This window comes from Colias croceus, chromosome 4 (assembly GCF_905220415.1).
Source record: "Colias croceus chromosome 4, ilColCroc2.1".
NCBI lineage: Eukaryota > Metazoa > Arthropoda > Insecta > Lepidoptera > Pieridae > Colias > Colias croceus.
The window spans coordinates 1,309,910-1,333,252 of NC_059540.1; the positions used below are offsets into that span (position 1 = coordinate 1,309,910).

At 33.7% G+C, this 23,343-nt stretch overlaps 2 protein-coding genes across 2 annotated transcripts; one reads left to right on the forward strand and one right to left on the reverse strand.

The window, feature by feature from the left end:
* Positions 1–1,147: 1,147 nt before the first annotated feature.
* Positions 1,148–11,167, reverse strand: LOC123691157 (2-oxoglutarate dehydrogenase, mitochondrial-like). The gene is made up of 21 exons (XM_045635418.1): positions 11,072–11,167; positions 10,555–10,689; positions 9,914–9,998; positions 9,528–9,616; positions 8,382–8,523; positions 7,813–7,891; positions 7,182–7,358; positions 6,654–6,802; positions 6,344–6,429; positions 6,087–6,266; positions 5,439–5,619; positions 4,925–5,143; positions 4,209–4,402; positions 3,946–4,074; positions 3,744–3,865; positions 3,327–3,439; positions 3,036–3,223; positions 2,595–2,691; positions 2,144–2,336; positions 1,590–1,886; positions 1,148–1,297 (listed from the first exon to the last, which is right to left on the reverse strand). The coding sequence occupies exons 1-21, from the start codon at positions 11,135–11,137 to the stop codon at positions 1,198–1,200; spliced, it is 3,021 nt and encodes a 1,006-aa protein (XP_045491374.1). The 5' UTR covers positions 11,138–11,167; the 3' UTR covers positions 1,148–1,197.
* Positions 11,168–16,385: 5,218 nt separating this feature from the next.
* Positions 16,386–18,455, forward strand: LOC123690946. The gene is made up of 4 exons (XM_045635108.1): positions 16,386–16,423; positions 16,645–16,800; positions 17,574–17,714; positions 18,276–18,455. Exons 1-4 carry the CDS (start codon positions 16,391–16,393, stop codon positions 18,432–18,434), a joined length of 489 nt encoding a protein of 162 aa, XP_045491064.1. The 5' UTR covers positions 16,386–16,390; the 3' UTR covers positions 18,435–18,455.
* The last annotated feature ends 4,888 nt before the right edge of the window (positions 18,456–23,343 follow it).

Sequence of the window (23,343 nt, forward strand, 5' to 3'; positions counted from 1 at the left end):
GAAAATCATCGTGAGGAAACTGACATGTCGAAGAATCAAAAGTTCGACGACATGTGACATCCGCCAACCTGCACTTGGCCAGCGTGGTGGATTATATGGCCTGTACCCACAGATAGACGTTAGAAAATATATCACAATTGATAAAAAATGTTATAATAGTATCACAAATTGCATTGATTTGTAGTGACTACAGGATTAAGATTATTAGATGTTATTAGTTTAATTTTCCCAGAAGTAGCGCAAAAGTAGCGTGATTAGCTTGACCCTAAAGCGCCTTATTCACGGTCCAGTTGACGTACAGCGGGGAATGGGGATGGACCGTGAATAAGGCGCTTAAGGCTTTACCTGAAATTATGATTTCGATAAATTATTTTTATATCTGTTTTATTTCATTTACTAATGCGAATATTTAACATTTAACAACAAATTTCAAACAAAATTTGTCTAAAATTTCGTTTGCGTTCAGTAACTAAAACATCCTTACCTACTATTCTGTACCTTATGAATTATATTTGTTCAATTAATCTAAATATTTAAATTTTAAATGCCCTCACAGTACAGCTTCTAATTATTATCAGAATGGGTAATTTTTCATTTAGATATTTCTAAGAAAAATTAAATTACTCATTCTTGGTATTTTGTTATACCTAGCATCTTATTCTACGAAGGTATCACTGATTTCGTATATTGTTTTCATAATTGCACAGTCATTATGACTGCCAAAATAGATAAATAAATAGTGACCCAATGCGTAATGGGGTAACGATTGTATCGCAACAGCATTATTACGTTTTTTATCAATGATCTTGATTTGTTTAATATAAGTATTAAGAGATAATTTGCACCTACAGGCTTAATAATAATAATTACCTATTTATTAGTTACTAAGGGCCGCCCCGGCTTCGCCCGTGGTACATATTTCGCAATAAAAGGTAGCCTATGTCCTTTCTCGGGTATCAAAATATCTCCATACCAAATTTCATGCAAATTGGTTCAGTAGTTTAGGCGTGATTTAGTATCAGACAGACAGACAAAGTTACTTTCGCATTTATAGTATTATTATGGATTGACATTTCTACTTAAGTTCCAAAATATGTATTAAGTCAAATATTTTAAAGGTTTGATGTGTAAATAAAAAACAACAAAATAAAAAGGGTACATAAATATTTAATAAACAACAACGAGAACACAAACAATTTACAGTTCTATAATTTTGTTCTTGAGGTCTGTCAGTTCCTTGGCGTGCATCCACTTGATGCCAGTCGCTGAAGCGGGACTCGATGGTCGGGAAATACAACTGCAATGGAAAATATTGAATGAGTTCAAATAAATATAATTGAAGATTTGCTATGTACAAAACAATATTGAAAAGTTTTTCGTTATTGAAATTGATAAATTTTTCACGGTCTTTTAGTGTTAACTAAACTTATGTTCGCGCGGGTTGAAAAAGAATGAAGGGATTTAATGAAAAAAAAAAACCAACTTCAAACACGCCATCTACTATTTTCACGTAGACATTGTCACTCACAAAAAAAAAACAAATCTCACACCTACGGAATGCATCAAACATATCGACTAAAATCGCTTACCCAATCTTCTTCCCAAACAAATTCTCCAAACGCACTTTAGCAAAGAGCCAAGGTCCCTGGTTCTTATGCTCCTCCTGGCAGAAGAACACATTGGCTTTATCGTATTTACAGAATTCTTTCAGCACCAGATCGTAAGGAAACGGGTACAATTGCTCTATACGACACACGGCTATCTTCTCTTCTAACTTCTTCTCTTTCAGCAAGTCTGTTATTATAATGGCAACTTTTCCGGAACAGAATATAAGCTTTTTCACATTTTTCGGGTTCTTACTGGCTGGTCCGGTGTCGCTTATTACCCTGGAAATTATTGTAGTAACTAGTGTGTAAAAGTAAAATAAACAATTTTCGTAAATATAAATTTAATGATCCAATTTGTGGAAAAAATTTCGTAGTAAATTAGCGTGATCTGAAAGAAACAAACTTAAGTTATATTTGACATCTACCAGAAAAATATTTTATAGATGAGGCAGTGTGTGACGTTCACGCTTATAATTAAGATGATGGTGAAGGTGATGATATTGATGTTAATGAAAATGGCACTAATGAAATCAAACCTCTGAAAAGTAGTTCCAGGCAAGAAGTCTTTAAACGGTGATCTGTAGAAGGGATGTTTGAGCCCCACTTTAGGCGTCATCAATATAACAGGTTTGCGGAACGGCAACGCGATCTGCCGCCGAATCAGGTGGAAATAGTTGGCCGGTGACGTCACGTTCGCTACTATCCAGTTCGCTGCTCTTAGTTGCTTCACTAGTGTATATGTGAAAATTTATTAGTTAATTGCCTAATTAAAATTAACCGAAAAGGAGTTTATTTTTGTATCTTTACAATATCTCAATCAAAGCAATCAGTATTATTTTAATTTATGAAAAAAAAAATTAAATAACAATAATAATGGTATTGCTTTATAACTAAAAGGGGAAAAAGTAGAATTTCTTCAGATTATACAACAACAACGATTTCAAGGTGTAGAAGGTTTTCTTTATTATATTCTAGAAATAAACTAACACGCCATTTCCTTATCATCAAGATCTGGAATATTGTCCTCATCGTCATCGGCCTGCTGAAGATAACGCTCCACTCGCCCTGATGAATGTTCTGGACCCTTAGGATAACAATGAAATTCACGTTTAATTTTTTTGCAAGGTAATTCGCTCTATTTTCATATTATTGTGAAAAATAGATCCATTCTATTGTCAAGAATGTAATCTCTAGTAGTAAATTATTTATTATGTAGTATAGATACTATATGTATGAAACTTTTCAGACACGACAGTTACCAAAATTCCTTCAATGTCCATTTTCCTATAATTCCAAATTTATTGGCCCTTTACATTTTGCCACCCCACTACATCCCCTCTTATCCAATACCACAATAAACTACGAAATATCATCAGCTCTAATCCCACTTTTATCTTTCTTTCTACTATACGATCAGAAAAAACTCACAGCCCCATCAATACCATGAGGTAATTGCACCACGATCCCCGACTGACAAACCCACTTGCTCTCCCCATTCACTATAAACGTATCAAACACTGGTTGTGCTGTGTCAGCAAAGTCTCCGTACTGGGCCTCCCAGATGGTCAGTAAGTGAGGACTTGAGTAGGAATAGCCTACTTCGAAACCCAGGATACCTGAAAATGCATAATACATTATTTAATTATACAAAACAAAAAAAAAAAAAAAGAAAAATCTACAAAATAACTAAGTACTAACTACCAAGTTTCCACGACTAACCAAACTCCGATAACGAGCTATTATGCAAACTATAGTGCGACTGGTCCGGATACAGTGTATCGAGAACACGATGTGTAGCACCATCTACACCCTGGTGATGGTATACGTGGTGCCTGGAATGGTGTGTGGTTTTTGATAATGCTAGTGAGATAATAATTTGAAATAATGATTGTAAAAATTATTGATGTGTTTTAAATAACACTTGGTGAAATGGGTCTAGGAATAGGTAATGTCTTATTTAAGAGATGTTGTGAGTTATTGAACATGTTAAATTTGTCTGATTACATATTCCGAATAACAATGCTTATCAAAATAAGTAAAAAAATCACAGCTCATCGCTAGAATAGTGAGATTCGAATAAGGAAACCTAAAGTCTTCTGAGAAAACAGGAAGAAGGATAAGAAGAAAGGAGAAAACCTATGAGCCATAGTTCCTCTCTCAACGTCTTCGCCAGTAAATCTGATGTGTATTTTGTCCCTCAATAACGCACCATAAGCCAAAGCTTCTCCCATGGCCCAATCGGCTATACCTTCTTTTACCTTAGATACAAAAATATTAAAGCAATTTGATTTTATTGGAATTTCACAGGCAACAGAATTATTTGGTTCTTGTTTACTACCATTTTTTCCCTGTTCTGTAGTATTCTGTTTATTCCCTTGTGTACTTCAAATGCCCACGGCTCTGGCGGTTTGCAGAAGTGTTTTGATATCGTCGATATTGTTGTTTCAGATATGCCAGTGTCTTCAATCTAAAAGTAATGATATAAATGAACCATTAAAATTAAAGTCACCAAAACTCCTAAAAATATACACTTTAGTAACTGTTATGAAGTTAAATTCATAGGAATGTATTGGAATTGATTGTAGGAAGGTATCTAGGTACCTTTTTCGGGTCTCTAGCTTCAAAGAACCCAGTCCAGGGTGTATCAATCCAGTCCATGATGCTCAATTTGGTGACTTTTTTGGCTAGTTCGAAGTGCTTGTTCAAAGTGTCCATATATTCCTTCTCCCAGCCCTTAATATCTGCGTCAGTGACCACTCCCTCTGCTTTCAACTTATCTCCGTATATTTGATCAACTGTAAAACGGACGTGTTCCGAAATTTATTTAACAACATAATCTGCATCATTTCAAAAAATGTGAAAAATGTACTTTTACTTTATTATAATAGATTAGTTACTTAGTACTTTATAGGAAGAATATTTTTTTACAAATTGGACCATGGAAAAAGGAACTGATAAACTAAGAAGAAATACTATTTAGAAAAAAACATACCTACATATTATGAAACTACAGAAAAAGGCAATAGAGATAGAAATTTGGTTCATATTACAATAACTGCTTCACTAATACGCTATGGCAACGTCCCACGCAACGAATTCAGCCAGTCAATATCGAAAATATCCAATTTGATGACATAACTAAACCGCCAATTGAGTTAGGTGCGTGAGCTAAGTAAGTACGCATCCATATACAAAAAAAAAATACATAATATGTAGCGGTTTGGCACCGTCGCCGATTTGGATTGTATTGGGTGTTCATATAAACTGCTTGGCTACACAACGACGTCACCATGGCATTTTAATGAGGCAGAGCTCACTCGTGCGCATGGAGCGGATCTTCTTGTACATGAAGGGCTGCGTGAACATGGGCTCGTCTTCCTCGCTGTGCCCGAAGCGGCGGTAGCACACGAGGTCGAGCACCACGTCGCGCTTGAAGCGGCAGCGGTACTCGATCGCGAGACGCGCCACGTGGGCCACGGCTTCTGGGTCGTCGCCGTTCACATGGAGGACTGGTGCGTTCACGCACTTGGCTACGTCTGTTTGTGGTATAAGTAGCGTGTTAGGTACTATACGTGTTGGAAAATCAGGGCAGAAGATTTATGTGACTGCGCAATATGTAAAAATACAAAGTTCTTATAAGGCATGCTAAGTTTTATTCACTAAAAAATTACACAGATATGATCATTTTCTGACATGGTGCATCAGTAAGAAAACTAGCCATCAGCAGAACAAAGTTATATTAGTTTATATGAAATATAACATAGAAGATTAATTTAAATCGTACCAAAATGCGACAAATTCTAAAACAAAAGCAATACAATTAAGACACACCAGAGCAATAAGGAGAGCTCCTAGCGAACCTCGGGTCCGTGGTGTACCCGATCTGGTTATTGCACACAATGTGTATAGACCCATGGGTAGTAAAGGCTGGTAGTTCAGATAGATGCATGGTCTCGTAGACCACACCTTGGCCACAGAAGGCAGCGTCACCATGCATTACTATGGCCATTACCTGCAGGAAGAATCCTTCTAAATCCCAGTTGTCAACTATTATAACTGGATAACATTAGTTTTTTTAAATCAAGTTTTTCCAACTATTGGAGCTGGATGACTATATTTTTCTACCGTTTTCCTCAAGTCTTAAGTAGATTAAAAATTTCATTTTTGCTTGTCATTTAAGTTGATTAGTTAATGAATGACCTCACTGACAATAAGGGAACGATGATGATGTCAATATGCTATTGGGTAAAATAATAGGAGTGGTGGGTGGTCCCTTTGTAATATGGAAGTATCTACTAGTCGATATCTAGCATATCAGTCAATTTCTAGAAATTTTCCAGACAATTCAAGATCGCTAAGAAGAACTAATTACGCATTACGCAATCGTAGCAGATCTATAAGAAGTGGCATATTGTCAAAATTAATAGATTTCGAAATACATATTCATGAATTAAATTTTTTCGTACAATAGGTACTTACTTTATCACCATTATTATCGCCCTTAAAAAACTGTTCAGCCTTCGTCTTCCCAATTACCACAGGAGATACGACCTCCAAGTGAGAAGGGTTGCAACTCATAGACACCTTTATATATTTATTGGTTTTCCGGATAAAGCGATGTATGTATGTCCCCAAATGGTATTTAATGTCTCCAGAACCCTAAACCATTTGTATAAATCAATTCCTTATTTGGTTAAAAACAATTATTTGGAAGTAATTGTAGATTTAATACGCACAGGTTCTTTAGGTTCCATTGGTTTGAATTGAGCAAAAATGTCCGTCAATTGTTTGCGACATACATTTACTAACATATTGAGACGACCTGAAACAATAATCCGCAGATGTCTAATGCCTGTTATTTCTAGCTACTGGTATAATAAAGTCCGTAAACACGTCCGTAGCTCTCTCAAGCTTTTTGAATGTCAGCTTATTTCAATGTATTTTAACTTTTAGGTTCTCTATAAACAATTTGGATTTTAATTTTGAAGTTTTAATCAACTATTGAGCTACTACCATCACCTACACAATTGTTAATTATTATAATACCTCTGTGCTGCATAGCCATAACAATAGATTCTACACCAAGCTCAGTGCTTGTGTCAACAATTTCTTCAAGCATCACGATCATGCTCTCGCCACCTTCTAGACCGAACCGCTTTTCCGCTGGCCATTTTGTTGCGAAGTATTTCTCTAAGCTGGTAAAAATGTTACTTGGAATTGAACAAAATATTAAATATGAATAATTTTTTTTCTTCAGTTACTGTTCGAAAAAAACATACGAAATCACATTCACAGTCGACATCACACATCACACACGTCACATGAAATCACACACCACACACGACTCTATACTTTTCAATCCACGCCTTAGAGCTAGCGCGCAAGAGCAACTTTTGTCTCCGCAACTATTTAGTCTCTCCCATCAACTCTATGGGAGTTGCGTCGCTACGTGCGCGCACTTTCTTACTAGCCCATAGAGTTGATGGGAGAGACAAAATAGTTGCGGAGACAAAAGTTGCTCTTGCGCGCTAGCTCTTATAACTTGTACGACCGTACGTGAACAAAGATACTAACAAAACGGCCTTAGTCAGTCTTCTCATAATCAGCCGTTTCTCTTCGATCGTTTTATCCAAAGCACCGGGTAACTCCATACGTTCTCTTATGAACTGTAACGCGTCTGGACTGTACAGGTGCATGTACTCGACGCCTATCGAAGAACAGTATACTCGTTCCAAGCGATTTATTATTTCCCTGAGGAAGTTATTATCATCATCATTATAATCATCATCATCGATGATGGCGATGGTGGTGATGATTTCAATGAGACCATTTACTTTCAGATAAAGTTTTTCTTAATTTTACTTTGAAACTAAAAGAATCTAAAATATTTAAGTCTGTGTCCATTTATATTTTATCCTATGCTATCCTATCCTACTAATTTTATAAATGCGAAAGTTTGTGAGGATGGATATTGGATGTGTATGTGCATGTTTGTTAGTCTTTCACGCAAATACTACTGAATCTATTACAATGAAATTTAGCACACATATAGAGGGTAACTTGTATTAACACATAGGATAGGTTTTATCCCGGAAATCCCACGGGAACGGGAACTATGCGGGTTTTTCTTTGAAAACGCGGGCGAAACCACGGGTGGGAAGCTAGTTTCATAATATTGTAAAGTAACATAAGAATCTAAATTCACCTTAAAGTTAAAGCAACGTCCTTGCCTCCGATAAATGTCCGAGGAGGTAATTCGAATTCCATATCCATGTGTTCTTCTCCTGTAAAATGATTCATGTGAATATTTCAGTGCGCATCTATTATAAGAACGACAACTTTACAAAAAAAATAAATCATTGTAAACTTTACCCAAATCTTGTGAACTAACAGCAGAATTGACCAATAAGTACCGTGTGAAATAGAAACAAAATTCACCGAAATATGGTGAAATAGCAACAGAATTATTAATTATTTAACCACATCAATTAAAAGTGCAATTACTAGTACAAAATAATTTAATACAGTGCTGAAGATGACCTTACTATCACTCGTCATCTATTCCAGCCTACCCAAACTAAAGGATAAAGAAAAACCTTCGGTTACATCAACAGTACAAAGTATTTCCCAATATAGTGCTCAGTTCCCTCGCAATGATTTTGCAGTTAACTCCCATCAAGTCAATCGGTACACTTTGCATGAGCACTCTTGCAGGCTACCTATGGCCTATGCTAAAGGAGAAAGAAAATTCTGCCACAATAGTAAAAGTATTACCCAGTATAGTGCCCAATTCCCTCGCAATGATCTTGCAGTTAACTCCCATGAGGTCAAGCGGTGCACTTTGCATGTTGAGCACCCATCGCGCGCCCATTGTGAGCCCGAGCGGGTCTGTTTTTGAGAGTAGGTGACCGCGCGCCTATTATTTTAAATAATGTTCATCATCATTATAATCATCATAATTGTCAATGTTATAATCTTCATCGTCATAATCGTCATCACCATCATCATTATAACTAACTTTTACCCATCTAATGAATATGATGATAGTATTTTCTCCTGTTTGATTTTACTTAAGATACATTTAGAAATTAAAGACGTTTTTAACAGATTTTAATCGCGATTTATATATTATATTTAAACCGAGTCTCCCCATGACTATGCTCGCTGTAAAGTTTTTGTATTTATTTTCTGATTATCTATACATAATATAATAAATCTGTAGAAGGGTCAATTCTGTACATTGAAAATATTGAAAAAACAAATAGCAGGGGGTGTTACTGGATCGATACCAAACCCAAATATGTGATTATAAAAATTTTTGTCTGTCTGTCTGTCTGTCTGTCTGTCTGTCTGTCTGTCTGTATGTGAAGGCATCACGTGAAAACTAGCGGTTCGATTTCGATGAAACTTGGTATAATTATACCTTATTATCCTGGGCGTAAAATAGGATATCCTGGAAAAATACGTAGAAAAAAATTAATCTTAATTTTTCAGCTTTATCCATAGACGTTGTTCCGTAGAACCGCGAACACACGTTGCGTATTATTATAGGCCTAGCCGTATTTGGGAATTGGGTCCAATAGATATTTATAAGATGTTATTGACAGATGTACTCAAAATGGAGAAATAACCATCCACGCGAAGACCGACATCCGCGCGGACGGAGTCGCGGGCGGAAGCTAGTTAATAATATGATGAATAAATCCAATAAAAGTCTTTAATTTCAAGATGATGATGATGGTGAGTGGTTCCTGAATTTGAGAAATACAGGAATTTTTAAGATTATAAGTAATTATATTGATGCCTTTTCTTATACAGTTTCGATAAGCTTTTGGTAAAGTACATCACTTTGGAAAACTGTATCTGTACCATTGATATCAAATCCGTCGTTACCTTGTAGCTGTATAACGCAGTTCTTACCTGATAACTTCTTATAAGATTCTGAACAGCCAAGTGGAGTTTAATGTTATGTCTTATAGCTTTATCTGTTTCTTTCGATGGTTTCGGTTCTGAAGTGAGAGATACATTATTTTCAAGATTTCTATTCCTCATTAATGGTCATGTGAAATATTTTGTGTTGTGAATAAGAGATGAATGCAGACTTTGAGCTTAATGTTGATAATGTTGTTGTTTATCTTTGCTATACAATTAGTCAAAAAATACCTACTTCCGAAACTTTTCTTGCCATAAAGTTTTGTTTCCGAAAACCATTTGTTTTAATAAAGTTCGTTAGTATAGCTATGGTTTCGATTTTAATACAATATCTAGATTTTGAAGCATTATCTATAATTCAAAATCATACTAACTGGTACTTTTGGGACTGAAATCATCCTGAAACTCGTCTATCTGTAATTTAGGACTATTTACGCTTTCGTAGAGGCCGTCCCACGACTGAAAAATTAAGACAAAAATTTATTTATGTTTAATATATTCAGTTAGTTACATGATTCATATATTTTTATTTTTTTGCAACATTTTAGATGTTATCTCGCTATATAAGTTTAAGGATCTGAATTTTACTTTTTTAAAATGCAAAATAGCTCTTTATTTATCACTGATTATAAATTCATTGTTTAGTTATCTACCTACCCACTAAATCGGTACCTAGTAGTTAGATAATAGTTAGTAGAAAATTCCATATGTTACTCCTAACTTTTTTTTAAGCTATTGCATAGCTTCTCCGAACCGAATCGAGAAATTTCGTAACGAAAAAACCTCACGCTCCCCACTCCGACGGGCGGAGGTGTGGCTTGAAGGCATAGCTTGCAATAGCTTTACCGCGGCAGTCCCCGAGTGCCACACGTCGTTTTTTTGTTTGTCTCTGTTTACAATATTGATCTCTCTTACGTTTACAATATTGATACAACGACTTTCTTCAATGGATGTTTCTCTTCTATAGAAAGAAAAGCACTAGCAGCTTCATGACTTGAGGTGAAAATTTCCTTACCGAATCCACAGATCCCTTAGATTTCGACCATTCCAAGTATTGAGCTTCCAGAAAGTTCGCATTTGTACCACTTAGAAAAGTCTCCGACTTCGAATACGAAGAGTAACTCTTTGGTTCATTGATTCGTCTACAACTCTGATATAATAAAAATTTATTATTAAATATCAATCAGATATGCTATTAATTTATAGAATTTAGGGTGTTGCATACAAACAAAGCACTAAAGTAGGATTTTAAGTAAATTATTGGACTAAAGAATTTAAAATTACCAAAAAATTGTTACAGGAATGAACGTTATATTCTATACTAATCTATGCTAATATTATAAAGCTGAAGAGTTTGTTTGTTTGAACGCACTAATCTCGGGAACTACTGGCCCGATTTGAAAAATTATTTCGGTGTTAGATAGACCGCATTTATCGAGGAAGGTTATATAAAATCAGGCTAAGACCAACAGGAGTGGAGCCACGCGGGTGAAACCGCGGGGCACAGCTAGTAAAATATAAAACAAATATACCGCAATATGATTTGTCCTTAATATTAACCGAGAAGTATTCACAAATTGGTGTACCCGAAACGACATTTTATACGAAATAAAAATTAATATTTGAACATAACTAAAAAGAAAAGGAAATATTTATAAATGAAAAAATAAATATTACGATTTACGATTGATAAATAATAATGAAGACTCAAAAATGACAACTGATTTTGTGATGCCGATTATTTTTAAGTATTTTATCTGAAAGAAGTTACCAGAGAAGGCTTTATTGAATTTGAATTAAATACCTACTATCTTACTCAAAAACAAGAAATCAACATCAAACAACATCATCTCTTGCAGCAAAAATAAGCAAAAGAGTTGTTTGTTGTCCGTGTTACACTTGCATAGTGTTTGCATAGCTTATTGCTAAAGCGATTTTGATGAAATATTGATATTGAGTTGAATATTATTTAATTAAATGTCTTTCGCAAATGCGAAGTGTGAATACGAACCTATTATAACACGAAATTAATGATTCAAGAATTTAAAGTTATTATGATCTATTTTAAAATAAAACGATATAATTACGTAGGTAGAAAATAAAAATAACCGCCGCACTATAATATTATAATAGACTTTTTGATTGTTATACCTATTGCGGAAGTATTTTATAAAATTGACGATTTAATACATATAACTATAAGAACATAGATTGAATAAAAAAGGACTAACAGCTATTACCATACTATTTACCTATTCAAAGTAATGAGAAACTAGTGTTCTCTGTTTACACAAAATATAAAACGACATTATATTGTGTAAATAGTAAATACAAAGTAAATTCATAATGTACCTAACCTAAATATAAAAATTTGGAAAGAAATATTTTCTGAATTATCTAAGAGACCAGCTTGGGTAATTGATATACAACAATACTTACAATTATTTAAATTAATATTAATTATCGAAATATCTTATTGTGTTTGATTTTACGCAAGTATTTATTTATATTTAAAAGCAATGATTTCAATCATAATGTCAATAGTCATACGTAGGTATGGCGCCAAAACATATTTATACGAGAATAAAATGATGAAGGCGTTCGTCATTATTTCGCTGATTCGTTTTTCCGAGAATATTATCGTAAAAGTTATTATCACATAAACTTTATAGAAACTTTTTCACTATCATTAAACTATCTTTTTTTTTTGTACTTAGTACGAATATGTAATGGGAAAAAGCAGTGAATATTATTGTAATATCTAATAACTTTTTGGATTACAGGAGAAAAATTACAATTTTTTTTATAGATGTATTAGGCTAAGTAGGCTTCAAATATCGCATAACAATAAAACTATTGTAATGGGTTTTTCATAAAACATTTAAAACTACAAAATGTATTTTTATTTCTCCTTAAAAATAACGTAGAAATGTGAGGTGATCATGGTCACATTAACAGCTTTCACGTTAATAGAGACAATCACTCGTCCTTTAATATAGGGGAATACATTGGGAAAATGTTCCGAGTTCACCGTCATATTTGTTAATCGCACTTCTCCCTGTAAAATAAGAGATTACGTAATAAGAATCTTACTCTGAAGGGACTAAATAATTAATAGGTACCTGCAGTAAAAAAAAAAACAAAAAACACGCTTGAACGTGCTTGAACTTTAAAATTATTATGTAGTATTGTCACCGATCCTTGATTTATGTAAAAAGTTTAAATTAATTCTGTCCGTTTATAAAGTGGTGGTCAAGTTAAAAGCGAGTCTAAAGGAGTCGGTTTCATACAAACATAGGGTGAAGGCTGAGGCCGGTTGCAGAGCTTCACCAACCATCAGTGCGTACGTCAGTCGCGCTTGTTATATGTATGGAAATACGCGTGCGTATGGTCGGTCTAGCGGTTTTATGAATTTCCATACATAATATGACAAGCGCGACTGACGAACGCACTGATGGTCGGTGAAGCTCTGCAACCGGCCTGAAGCTCCACCTTGTACATGTACATATATTTTTCATATTTATACAAGTTATTTTTTGGTCGAGCAATATAATGAAAATGTTATAAACCTTACCGGTTGCATTGGGCACACGTATCCATACGTTTTCTTTATATTAAAATACGGTGACTCTATAAAATCGCAAAATTTGAAACGAAGACCAACAAACGACGGCTTGTACTCGTTTTTTATGAATTCTTCGTAAATCATATCAATCTGCAATTCAAAAGAAATTATTTTTTCTTCTTTTATTTTAGTAAATATGGTTGTAATGCTAATAAGTACATATTACTTAGTTGATGTCAATTTACAATTCATTTTTGTTCATTGTCATCGAGGGAAAGAGTGCTTTAACTTGGCTTTAACCAACTTAACATTTGAACACAAGAAAAATCACTTTAAAGCCTAAAATTTTTTAACAGACATCAAACTTAATGACCCTCTTCACCGACTTCTTCATTCTGTTACAATTGATTAGTATGGCTCTCGAAAACAGTATAAATATATCATTTGTTTTTCAAGTTTTACCCAGGCAAAGCCACGGAATGATAGCTGATTTATATAAATAGATATGGTCATTGTTAACCCACCGTAACATTATTATCCCATAAATGCATTGTAATAGCACCAATATTCAACACAGGTTTGCGTCTCCTAGAGTATTGCATCACTTGCAATGTCGGGTTCCTTAAGTATTTTTCATCATATTTAATTATTTCCGCTTTTTGTATAATCATTTCATATCCCTGTAATTAAAATTACCTATGTAAAAGAAACCATATTTTTTATTTCAAACTCCTCGTTGTAACTTCACACATTCGGCCTAAATATTATAGAGATTTGTAGTTAGAACTTAAATAAAATATATTTCCCTATCAGTTCTCATTATTTTATTATGTACCTATATAATAAAAATGAATTTCCAAATGTGTTTGTAAGCGCAAAACTCGAGAACGGCTTAACCGATTTCGTTATTTTTTTATACTTAGATAGCTAGTATTCCGTGAAGTACGGAGATGGTTCTTGAGAGAAAACGTGAACGGGCGAAGCCAGGGCGGACCGCTAGTATCTTATACATTAATATATGTATATATTACAGATTACTTACATTAATAACGTCATAAATTGCTATTAGTGAAACACAAGCTAATAAAAAGAAATAAAATGTATTTAATTCCATCTCGATCCCTTCGGCCGCAATTTGCCAACTCAATAATTTCGAAACGCCAAAATATAAATAATAATAGTAAATAGACAAGTATTGTCTGCTAGTTACTACTAGTTTAGGGTTCCGTAGACTAACTGATTATAAACATAACCAGATTTTCAAATAATGAAAAGTAAATGCTCTAGAAAAAATTTAATTTTTGTTTCGCTTTTAGTTTGTAATTTGGTGATTTAAAAAAAATATTTATTAAACTCATTTATCGTCTGTCAAGAACCTTTTCTCAGGAACGCGTGAAGGTATTATGCTGAAATTTATATTGAATACTCAAGTTTACGGTCCCTTACAGCTGTGAAAAAAATCAAAGTTATAAGTCAACGTCCTAAAAGATACAGCCGTTTATGCTGCAAATTTTCGCAAATTACACCTTTCGCAAGGGAATAAAAACCTACCTCCTCATGAACACAGAACCATGAATTTGGTAAAAAGGAAAAAAAATAAATTTGTTCGGAGTCCTCGGTGCGCAAGTCCGACTCGCACTTGGCCGGTTTTATTAATTAGAATTTAAATTATTCCATGGTGTACGAAATTCATATAGTATCAGATTAAAATCAAATAAGTAGTTTTTTTTGTAAAAAAATAAAATCAAATAGATCAAATAGATTTTTTGTAAAAAAATAAAATTAGAGCAAATTACATAACTAATTTCCACTGAAATTGAGTACGCCTATGTTGTTATCCTCATTATGTATTATTATATACTTATTTCGTGAATGAATGTTGATACATGCTCTTTAAAATAAATTAAAACGATTTAGAATTACATAGCCGACCGACATGTATAAAGTTATAATTTTAAACCTTGGTGTGCTTGCATTTTTATTTGTAAAAATCAATGTAAGTCAATTTATTTGAGTTTAAATCCATACTAATATTATAAAGCTGAAGAGTTTGTTTGTTTGAACGCACTAATCTCGGGAACTACTCCGATCCGACGATCCTACGTCCGATTTGAAAAAAAAATTCGGTGTAAGATAGCCCATTCAGCGAGGAAGGCTATAGGCTAAATAATAGATTTATTCTCGCTAAGACCAACAGGAGCGGAGCACTGCGGGTCAAAACGCGGAGCACAGCAGACAGCTAGTCTAAAATGAGGATTATCCGACAAAATGAGGATTGTCGGATAATCCTCATTTTGAGGCGATGAGGAGGCGAAAAAGGTCTCCTATGTGGGCTTGCCTTGTTACAAATTAGGTTTTAAACATGATGTAGTTTTATTTCTATTAAGTTCAATTTCTTTTCAAAACAATTCCTATATATTGTATTTACTAATATAAATACAATATATAGGAATAATAATATCCTATATATTGTATTTACTAATACAATATATAGGAATTGTCTTATGTATTGTCTCTGACTTCTGAGGGTGTAACCATCACAGAGGCCAAGAGAGCTGGATTTGGTTGTAATTGTGATTTGTGAGCCATTGAGAGAACTATACCCAGTGAGATTTCTATGTTGTTGTAGTAAATACTATATAAATAGTAATGACATGAAAAATTAATTCTTAGATCTCGACATCTATACCTACCCCTAATAGAGTGTGCAAGAGAAGAGATTATGTAATATGTATAAGAGAGTATGGTCAAAATTATTCTCTAATAATGTAAAAATACTAATCGTATCTAATTAATCCAACCTATTTGTACTATTAGAATGAGATATTTCACCGAGGTAAATTCAAATTCAAATTATATTTATTTGCAAGAATGTAGTTACAAATTATAGATGTTTTCATTAGGTACAATATTATGTGGCTAATACATTCTACCCATTGATTGGGTGTGCAAATATTAAAAAAGAAAGTTGATTAGTTTAATTACTTAAATGTACACACAATTCAATTTTCACAATTACGCGAACGCACTACGATTTACACGATTATATCACTACACACTTCACTTATCACACACAATTCAGTTTACACTACTTCAAAGTCATAAATTCTTCAATGTCATAAAATTGTTTTACCATTAACCAGTTCGTCAGTTTATTTTTGAAAAGATTTACTGGTAGTTCCTTGAAATTGTCCGGTATTTTATTATATATTATAATAGCCATAAATATTACACTGTTTTTAGCTTTGTTGATTCTACACGTTGGGAAATGTAAGTAATTTGTTTCATGAAAGAAAAGCACATCACACTTTTGCATTACGTATGTATATATTTAACTAGCTGCTCCGCGCGGTTTCACCCCCGTGGCTACACTCTTGTCGGTCGTAGCGTGATATAACCTTTCTCGGTAAATAGGCTATCTAACACCGAAAAAATTTTTCAAATCGGACCAGTAGTTCCCGAGATTAGCGCGTTCAAACATACAAACAAACTCTTCAGCTTTATAATATTAATATAGATAAGATACTGCTCATTTTCTAGACATTCGACCTTTATATGGAAAGGGTTGAAATTACGTATTATGACCAGGAATACGTTAAGAATGCGTCGACGACAGTGAGAAGGTACTCCAGGAAAAGTAACCCAGTTCTAAATATATATGGTTACATTGAAAAGGCGTGGGATAAGAATGTATCGGTAAGTTATACTACTAGTATAGTATTTATATTATTTATTTATCTACTTAAATATAAGTATTTATTTAAAATTATTTAAGTATGTTTATCAGCCATTTGGTTTCCATAACACAAGCGAAAGCTTAATAGGGGATCAGATCGTGCCGTGTGTGAAAATTGTCCCGAAATATTTATTTATTTATTTATTTAAAAACATCATTTGCCGTTACAGGATGACCAATACGACAGCGATACAAAATTTTATTATATAAAACAAACTTAACTTGCTTAAATACTAGGTAAATACATATTATTCAACATATTATAGTTATAAAAATTGATACAGAAATAAATATGTTCAATAATTTTCTAACAATATTATCTTGGTTACACTTAAGATTAAGGACGTCAATTATTAATAATCAGGTTCTATTGCCTAGTTCAGTGAGCTGTTGTTGCTATGGTCTAGACTTATCTTTAATCATAATTATGTTACTTAAAAAATAGAAAGGTAGTAATAAAAAGACGTGTGGCACTCGGGGACTGCCGCGGTAAAGCTATTGCATGCTATGCCTTCAAGCCACACCTCCGAGCCCGTCGGAGTGGGGAGCGTGAGGTTTTTTCGTTACGGAATTTCTGGATTCGGTCCCCGCGCTCAAGGCCCGCGATAGAAGCTATGCAATAGCTTAAAAAGTAATGATTATATTAAACTCATTAATGTATTATTATTTAGTAATATAACGTAATAATATTATGTAGTTAAGTACCTACATAATAAAATCACTTTATTTTTAGATTGCAATGGTAATCGAGGAATACCTTCACAATGAATATAGACCATCATTTGTCAGGTTTCAGTTTAAGCTTTGTGATTTATTCGACTCTCCATTATTAGATTTAAAGAAAAACTATGGCTTGGAATGTCCATTACGACCCGTAAGTAATCAATTCTTAAATTATATATCTATCTATCTAAATTAGATATCAATTAAATTTACTATTTCTATTACAATTATAATGATTGTAACCCATTTATTTCCACTGCAGAGACAAAGTATGCTAATTTGAATCCATGAACCTTATACAGGGTGGTCTATGGGCCCTGGAACAAAATTTGCTATCTCCAGTATTTCAAGCAGATACATTTCCTCGAGTACCTATTAAAAAATTTCCACTCTGTATAGGAAGATAAGCAAGTGTGGATTGGCGGATTTCATACAATTCAACTTTCTGGTTCTTGCACATGCTGATTTGATCTCAATATTTCCCGTCCCCCTTTGGTGAATTGGCTCTCGCCTTGTCTCTGTAAAGAATAAACTATAGCCTTAGAAAAATAATACAAAGGTACTTAGGATAACACCACTTTAATGTTCGTCACTATCATAATATTATACCTACAACGACAAGGAAAATGATATATCTATAATATTTTACGAAGAGCAGTAACAGTAACGAGGTTGAAATAAGTTTAAATTCCGTTTTTTTTTTCCGTTTCAGAAATTCTACAGCCTTACAAACATAAGCATAAGCACGAATACTTTGCCAAATATCTTCCCGATGGAACAGGGCAGAGTTTACGTCTTATTTTTTATCACGGAAACCAAGCATCCTATTGTAAAAAGCTACTTATATACTAAATTTGTAAATAAATTGTAATAAACGTCTTCATTGCTTTTCTATCGTCTTTTATTTTTACCTGTATATCTTTTATAAATCTTAGCAAGTTGTAAATAATAATTTATAGTCTCATAGAATAGAATCAGTCTCTCTTAAAAATCATTCCGGGCCCAGGAGCTCAAAGGTGGTTAATCTTGTAGAGGTAGGTAATAATTGCTAATGTGTTGTCAGCTTTTATAAAAGGCAGCACCAAAGATATTTTTAATAACTGTTGTAGCTGTAACTGTAGTTGTAACATTTTGTCCTGAATCGCGCGAAAAAAACTTGAGCGATGTCAAGGGACATCCGGATGGAACGAAGTGATAAGTAAGAGATAGACAGACAGAGAACCACGCGCACGCCGCACGGCTTTAAAACTCTAACAAAAAGTGTCGTGACAACTTTTCGTAAGGATTTTTTCCGTCTAGCCCCCTTTCACAACGCGCGATAAGGAACTTCGTTCCAATAATATTTTCAATTCTCAGCAAATACATCAATCGGGACCTTACGCGTCGAGTCGACTGGTCGAGGTACTACGAGTAGGATGGAAGATGAAAAACCTATAAAATATGTTCCATAGTTTAGCTAAGACTTTAGGCATAAAACATTTTTTCAAAAACGTCTATCCGGGTGAAGGCGAAGCACTAGTAAATGTATATAGTTAAGTAAGTACATAATACATTTATGTTTAAAATTTATAATATTATGAATATAACAAAAAAATCTTTTTGAGCACGTCTGTAGTCTGCACCCTCTTTTCGCTTACCTTATGTTTATCTTTTGAAATATCTCAATAGAGACAAGCCCGTCCCGTCCATTAAGTAATATATATACATACCATAACGTCTTCGGTTGTATTACATAGTAAATAATTTATATTGTACCTAATCTATTTATTGTGACCAATATTTTCTTTCATATACCTAAATATAAAAATTGACAATAAATATGTATCTCTGCACATACAGCGATGTCTGTAACAAAACATTTAAATACCTATGTTCTATTCCTACCTATACTCTGTTTCTAGATTCCATTTTGTCAAGTTACTATTATGAGAACATTCACTCCAGGTGAAATTACAAAATCACATTCAGTGTATACTATATAAGTACAACAACTAAGTATACATATAGTGATTCAAATGAGATAATAATATATTCGCAAAACTGATTTCCGTTAAAATTTTGTAAAATTTTCATTTTTCCGTTAAAGTTAACATTTATATCATTTTTTTAGATTAGAGATAATAACTTATTTAAAGATAATCACTATTCTTTGTCAATTTAAATTTCGTGTTTAATACCACAGGTTAATACAGTATCGTGTTTATATAATAAAATACGAATTTTTAATTTTGCAACGTTTTTTAAGCCATGATTGGTTATGGACCTTTGCGTGGTTTAATTTTTATTAGGAGTAATTATTTATGTAAGTTAATTTACTAGCTTTAAAAGCTAGGAATTAAGTATGTAGTTTTATTCTGATGAAAGCTACGACAGAGTTAGAGTACAATTTACTACTAATATAACTAGATTTTTTATCTGTGTGAATAGTGGTGAATACGACCGATATGACATTGCACCATTGCTATACTTCTCTCTCAAAAGGGCGTATTCAGAAAGAAAGCTTGAAACTTGTAAGCGCTTATCGGCGCTTGTCAATGCTGGTTCGTTGTACACAAAGGAAGCAGGTTGAAGCAGACCAAAACAAATTTTATATGGCAGCCACCAGCATTGTTGAAGCTTGTCGGAACTTGTCGGCGCCGATCAGCGCTTATAGGCGCATGTTCATATATTTTCCTGCGCAGGTTACCAGCGCTGACAAGCGCCGATAAGCGCTTATAAGTTTCAAGCTTTCTTTCTGAATACGCCCTAAGTTATTAGATGAATTTTATAATTTTTTTTTTTAAATTTATATTTTTAAATTCCACCCTGTGTATACTGATGCAAATGAGATAATCTAAATTCTAATGCATTCACAAAACTAATTTCCGTTAAAATTTAGAACATTTAAATATTAACGGAAATTAGTTTACATTTTTAAATTTTGCATTTTATTCAATTTACTTAGATTTGTGTAATCTAGCCGACTAACATGTTTAAAGCTATGATTGTAAACCTTTGCATCGTTGTTTTTCTATTCGACGTAATTCATGTAAGTTAGAAGTTGTATAAACAATATCTTTTGCACCAACTTTTTTATTTTCTATATTGCCTCAATCTGTATAGAACGAAGAATAAATAAAAGATAAATAAGTAAATTTATTAGCTCTATAAAAGCTAAGTCACTAAGAAATAATGTCGCTTTTTTACTGGTAAACGATGATTTGGTTCGGTCCAAAAGGTGTTGTGTGGAGCATTAAAAAAAAACACAAATGTTTTCTTTTTATAATGTTAGATCAGATGACGTGTAGGTACAATTTCCCCATATTAGTGAACTCGGTTCCTCATCCGCTCTTGAATAGATGTTAAGCGCCAGGTAGGCCCATACAGAGAGCAGCCTCGTGAAGCAAATGTTGCGTCGAAGCAGCTCGGTTCAGTGTGGAAGGGGCTCGCCCCAAGAAAAGCGTGTGCTGTCATTTTTGCAATTGCATGGCGAGGTTGACCTCCACCCGCCGATTCAAGACAGAATGAGGAACCTACCTATATATCTTATCCTATACAAAGAAATCACAGTAGGTTGGTACCTCCTTACTACTTTTCTCAAAAAATATAGACAACCCAGGTTTTTCCAGGCATTCCTGGTTTCGATTGAAAGGGTTGAAGTTCCATATAATGATAATGTGTACACTACGAATCTGACAGCGACCGTAAGGAGATATTCCCGGAAAGGGAAACCAACCCTCAATGTATATGGTACAGCTTTGCGCACGTTGGACAATAACCTATCGGTAAGTCACAATCCAAGTCAAGAATGAATGAATGAACGAAGAACTTCCTTTGATAAAGTTCCTCTTGAGCTTGGACGTGAGGTCGAATCTAGAATCGAATCAGATTCCTTCTTTGATTGCTTTGGGTAAAGCTATCAAAGTAATAAGCAATAAATATTTTTTATAACACCTACGCACCACAGAGCCAGTAATATAGCTACGCACTAATAGTAAATGAAATATATACTCTATACTTTGAGTATAGGCACCTATAATTGTTGTACCTTCATGTGACTATAATAATTTCAGGCGACCGTCATCATTGAAGAATTTCTTCACAATGAATATAGACCATCGTTTATCGAATTGAAGTTCAAGTTGTGTGATTTATTCTCATCTCCATTCTTTACATTTGGAAATCAAATGAAATGTCCAATGCCACCCGTAAGTTACCAATAATTCTTATCTGTAAAATAAAATAAATAGATACTCTTATACAGGGTGTCCCACTTTTGCCTTTTGGTATAAGAACCTATGCAATACTAAAAATCCCTTCGCGCTTAGTATCACAATAGTGGGACATCCTGTATAACCGATTACGTGATTCTTTTTTTGTTTGATGCGATAGGCCCTGTAGTTTTTATTTTATGAGCATTTTTGTCTGATTTTAAAATCCGCGTATTCTTTTACCCGCTCATATGCTTTGTGCAACCACAGTTGCAAAAATGAAATACGCTAAATTGCTTCCGAAAAAAATAAAGGTAGCCTACTTTGCTAGTGCTCTGGAACGTGCGCCGCGCGTTCGACCCACCCCTATTAAAACTTAATTTATGACTTCCGCGAGAGGAGTACTTCAAATATATTGATTGTAATCGATTGCTATTGAAATAATACTATACAAATCTGTGTTATTTTTAACAATATATGATTACCACATACCTAAAAGTTATGAAATCGTCTAAAGTCTACTAACTTTTAAAGTCGTCTTTATTACATATTTATTACAACGGTCACTTAAATATAACTTTATGACAATAAAACACATATTAGAGAATGATTTGGTAAGTAAACACGAGTAGAAATCGATAAAATACAACATTTACGGCACATTTTAACATTCCCTTGTAAGACACGTAAGATACAAACTAAGATATTCTCAAAATTCTGTTTGAAAGGTTGGTAGTATTGGGTAGAAATAGATGAATCAATTAGTTGTCTTTGGTTTAAATACGTAAAAATTAGACTCTGAGAGTATGAAATAAGGTTTATAATCAATTGAAATAAGAAAGTCGCTTTGCAACCACAGTTGCACGAAACAAGATTTGCGATCGTGTTATTGCAACTGTGGATGCACGGAACAAAGCAAGGGGTCAATTTTTTTTTCTGAAGCATATGAGCGGTTACCGTTGTATCTTATTCTTATTATTTTTATGTTTCATACTAAATAAAATGTTTGACTTTTAATTTTACTTTATTTCAGAATACTAATTTTCAAATCAGAAATTTGACAATCCTCCCCAATGCTTTACCAAACGTATTCCCGATGGAGCAAGGCAGAGCATATGGAAGAATATATGTTAGAGCAACCAATCATACGATACTAACGATATACATATATGCAACATTTATAAATAAAATACAATAAATTGGATTGTTGTTTGTGTGCTTTTATCGATCTTGTTGTTTTTGGATTCTCTATGTGTCTGCATAATGAGTCGGACGAACGTTTTAGATTTTTATTCAAAATAAATAATTATGAAAAAAAACTGTGTTTTTACTTTATAGCTATTGCATAGCTTCTATCGCGGGCCTTGAGCGCGGGGACCGAATCGAGAAATTCCGTAACGAAAAAACCTCACGCTCCCCACTCCGCAATAACTTTACCGCGGCAGTCCCCGAGTGCCACACGTCTTTTTTTTTATCTTTAAAAATGGCTTAGATATGAGGATCAAAATGATGCATCATTAGATTTTTGAAAAATCAATATTCCTAGCTAGGAATCAAATGATTATGAAGACTGTTTTCCCTTGTAATGAC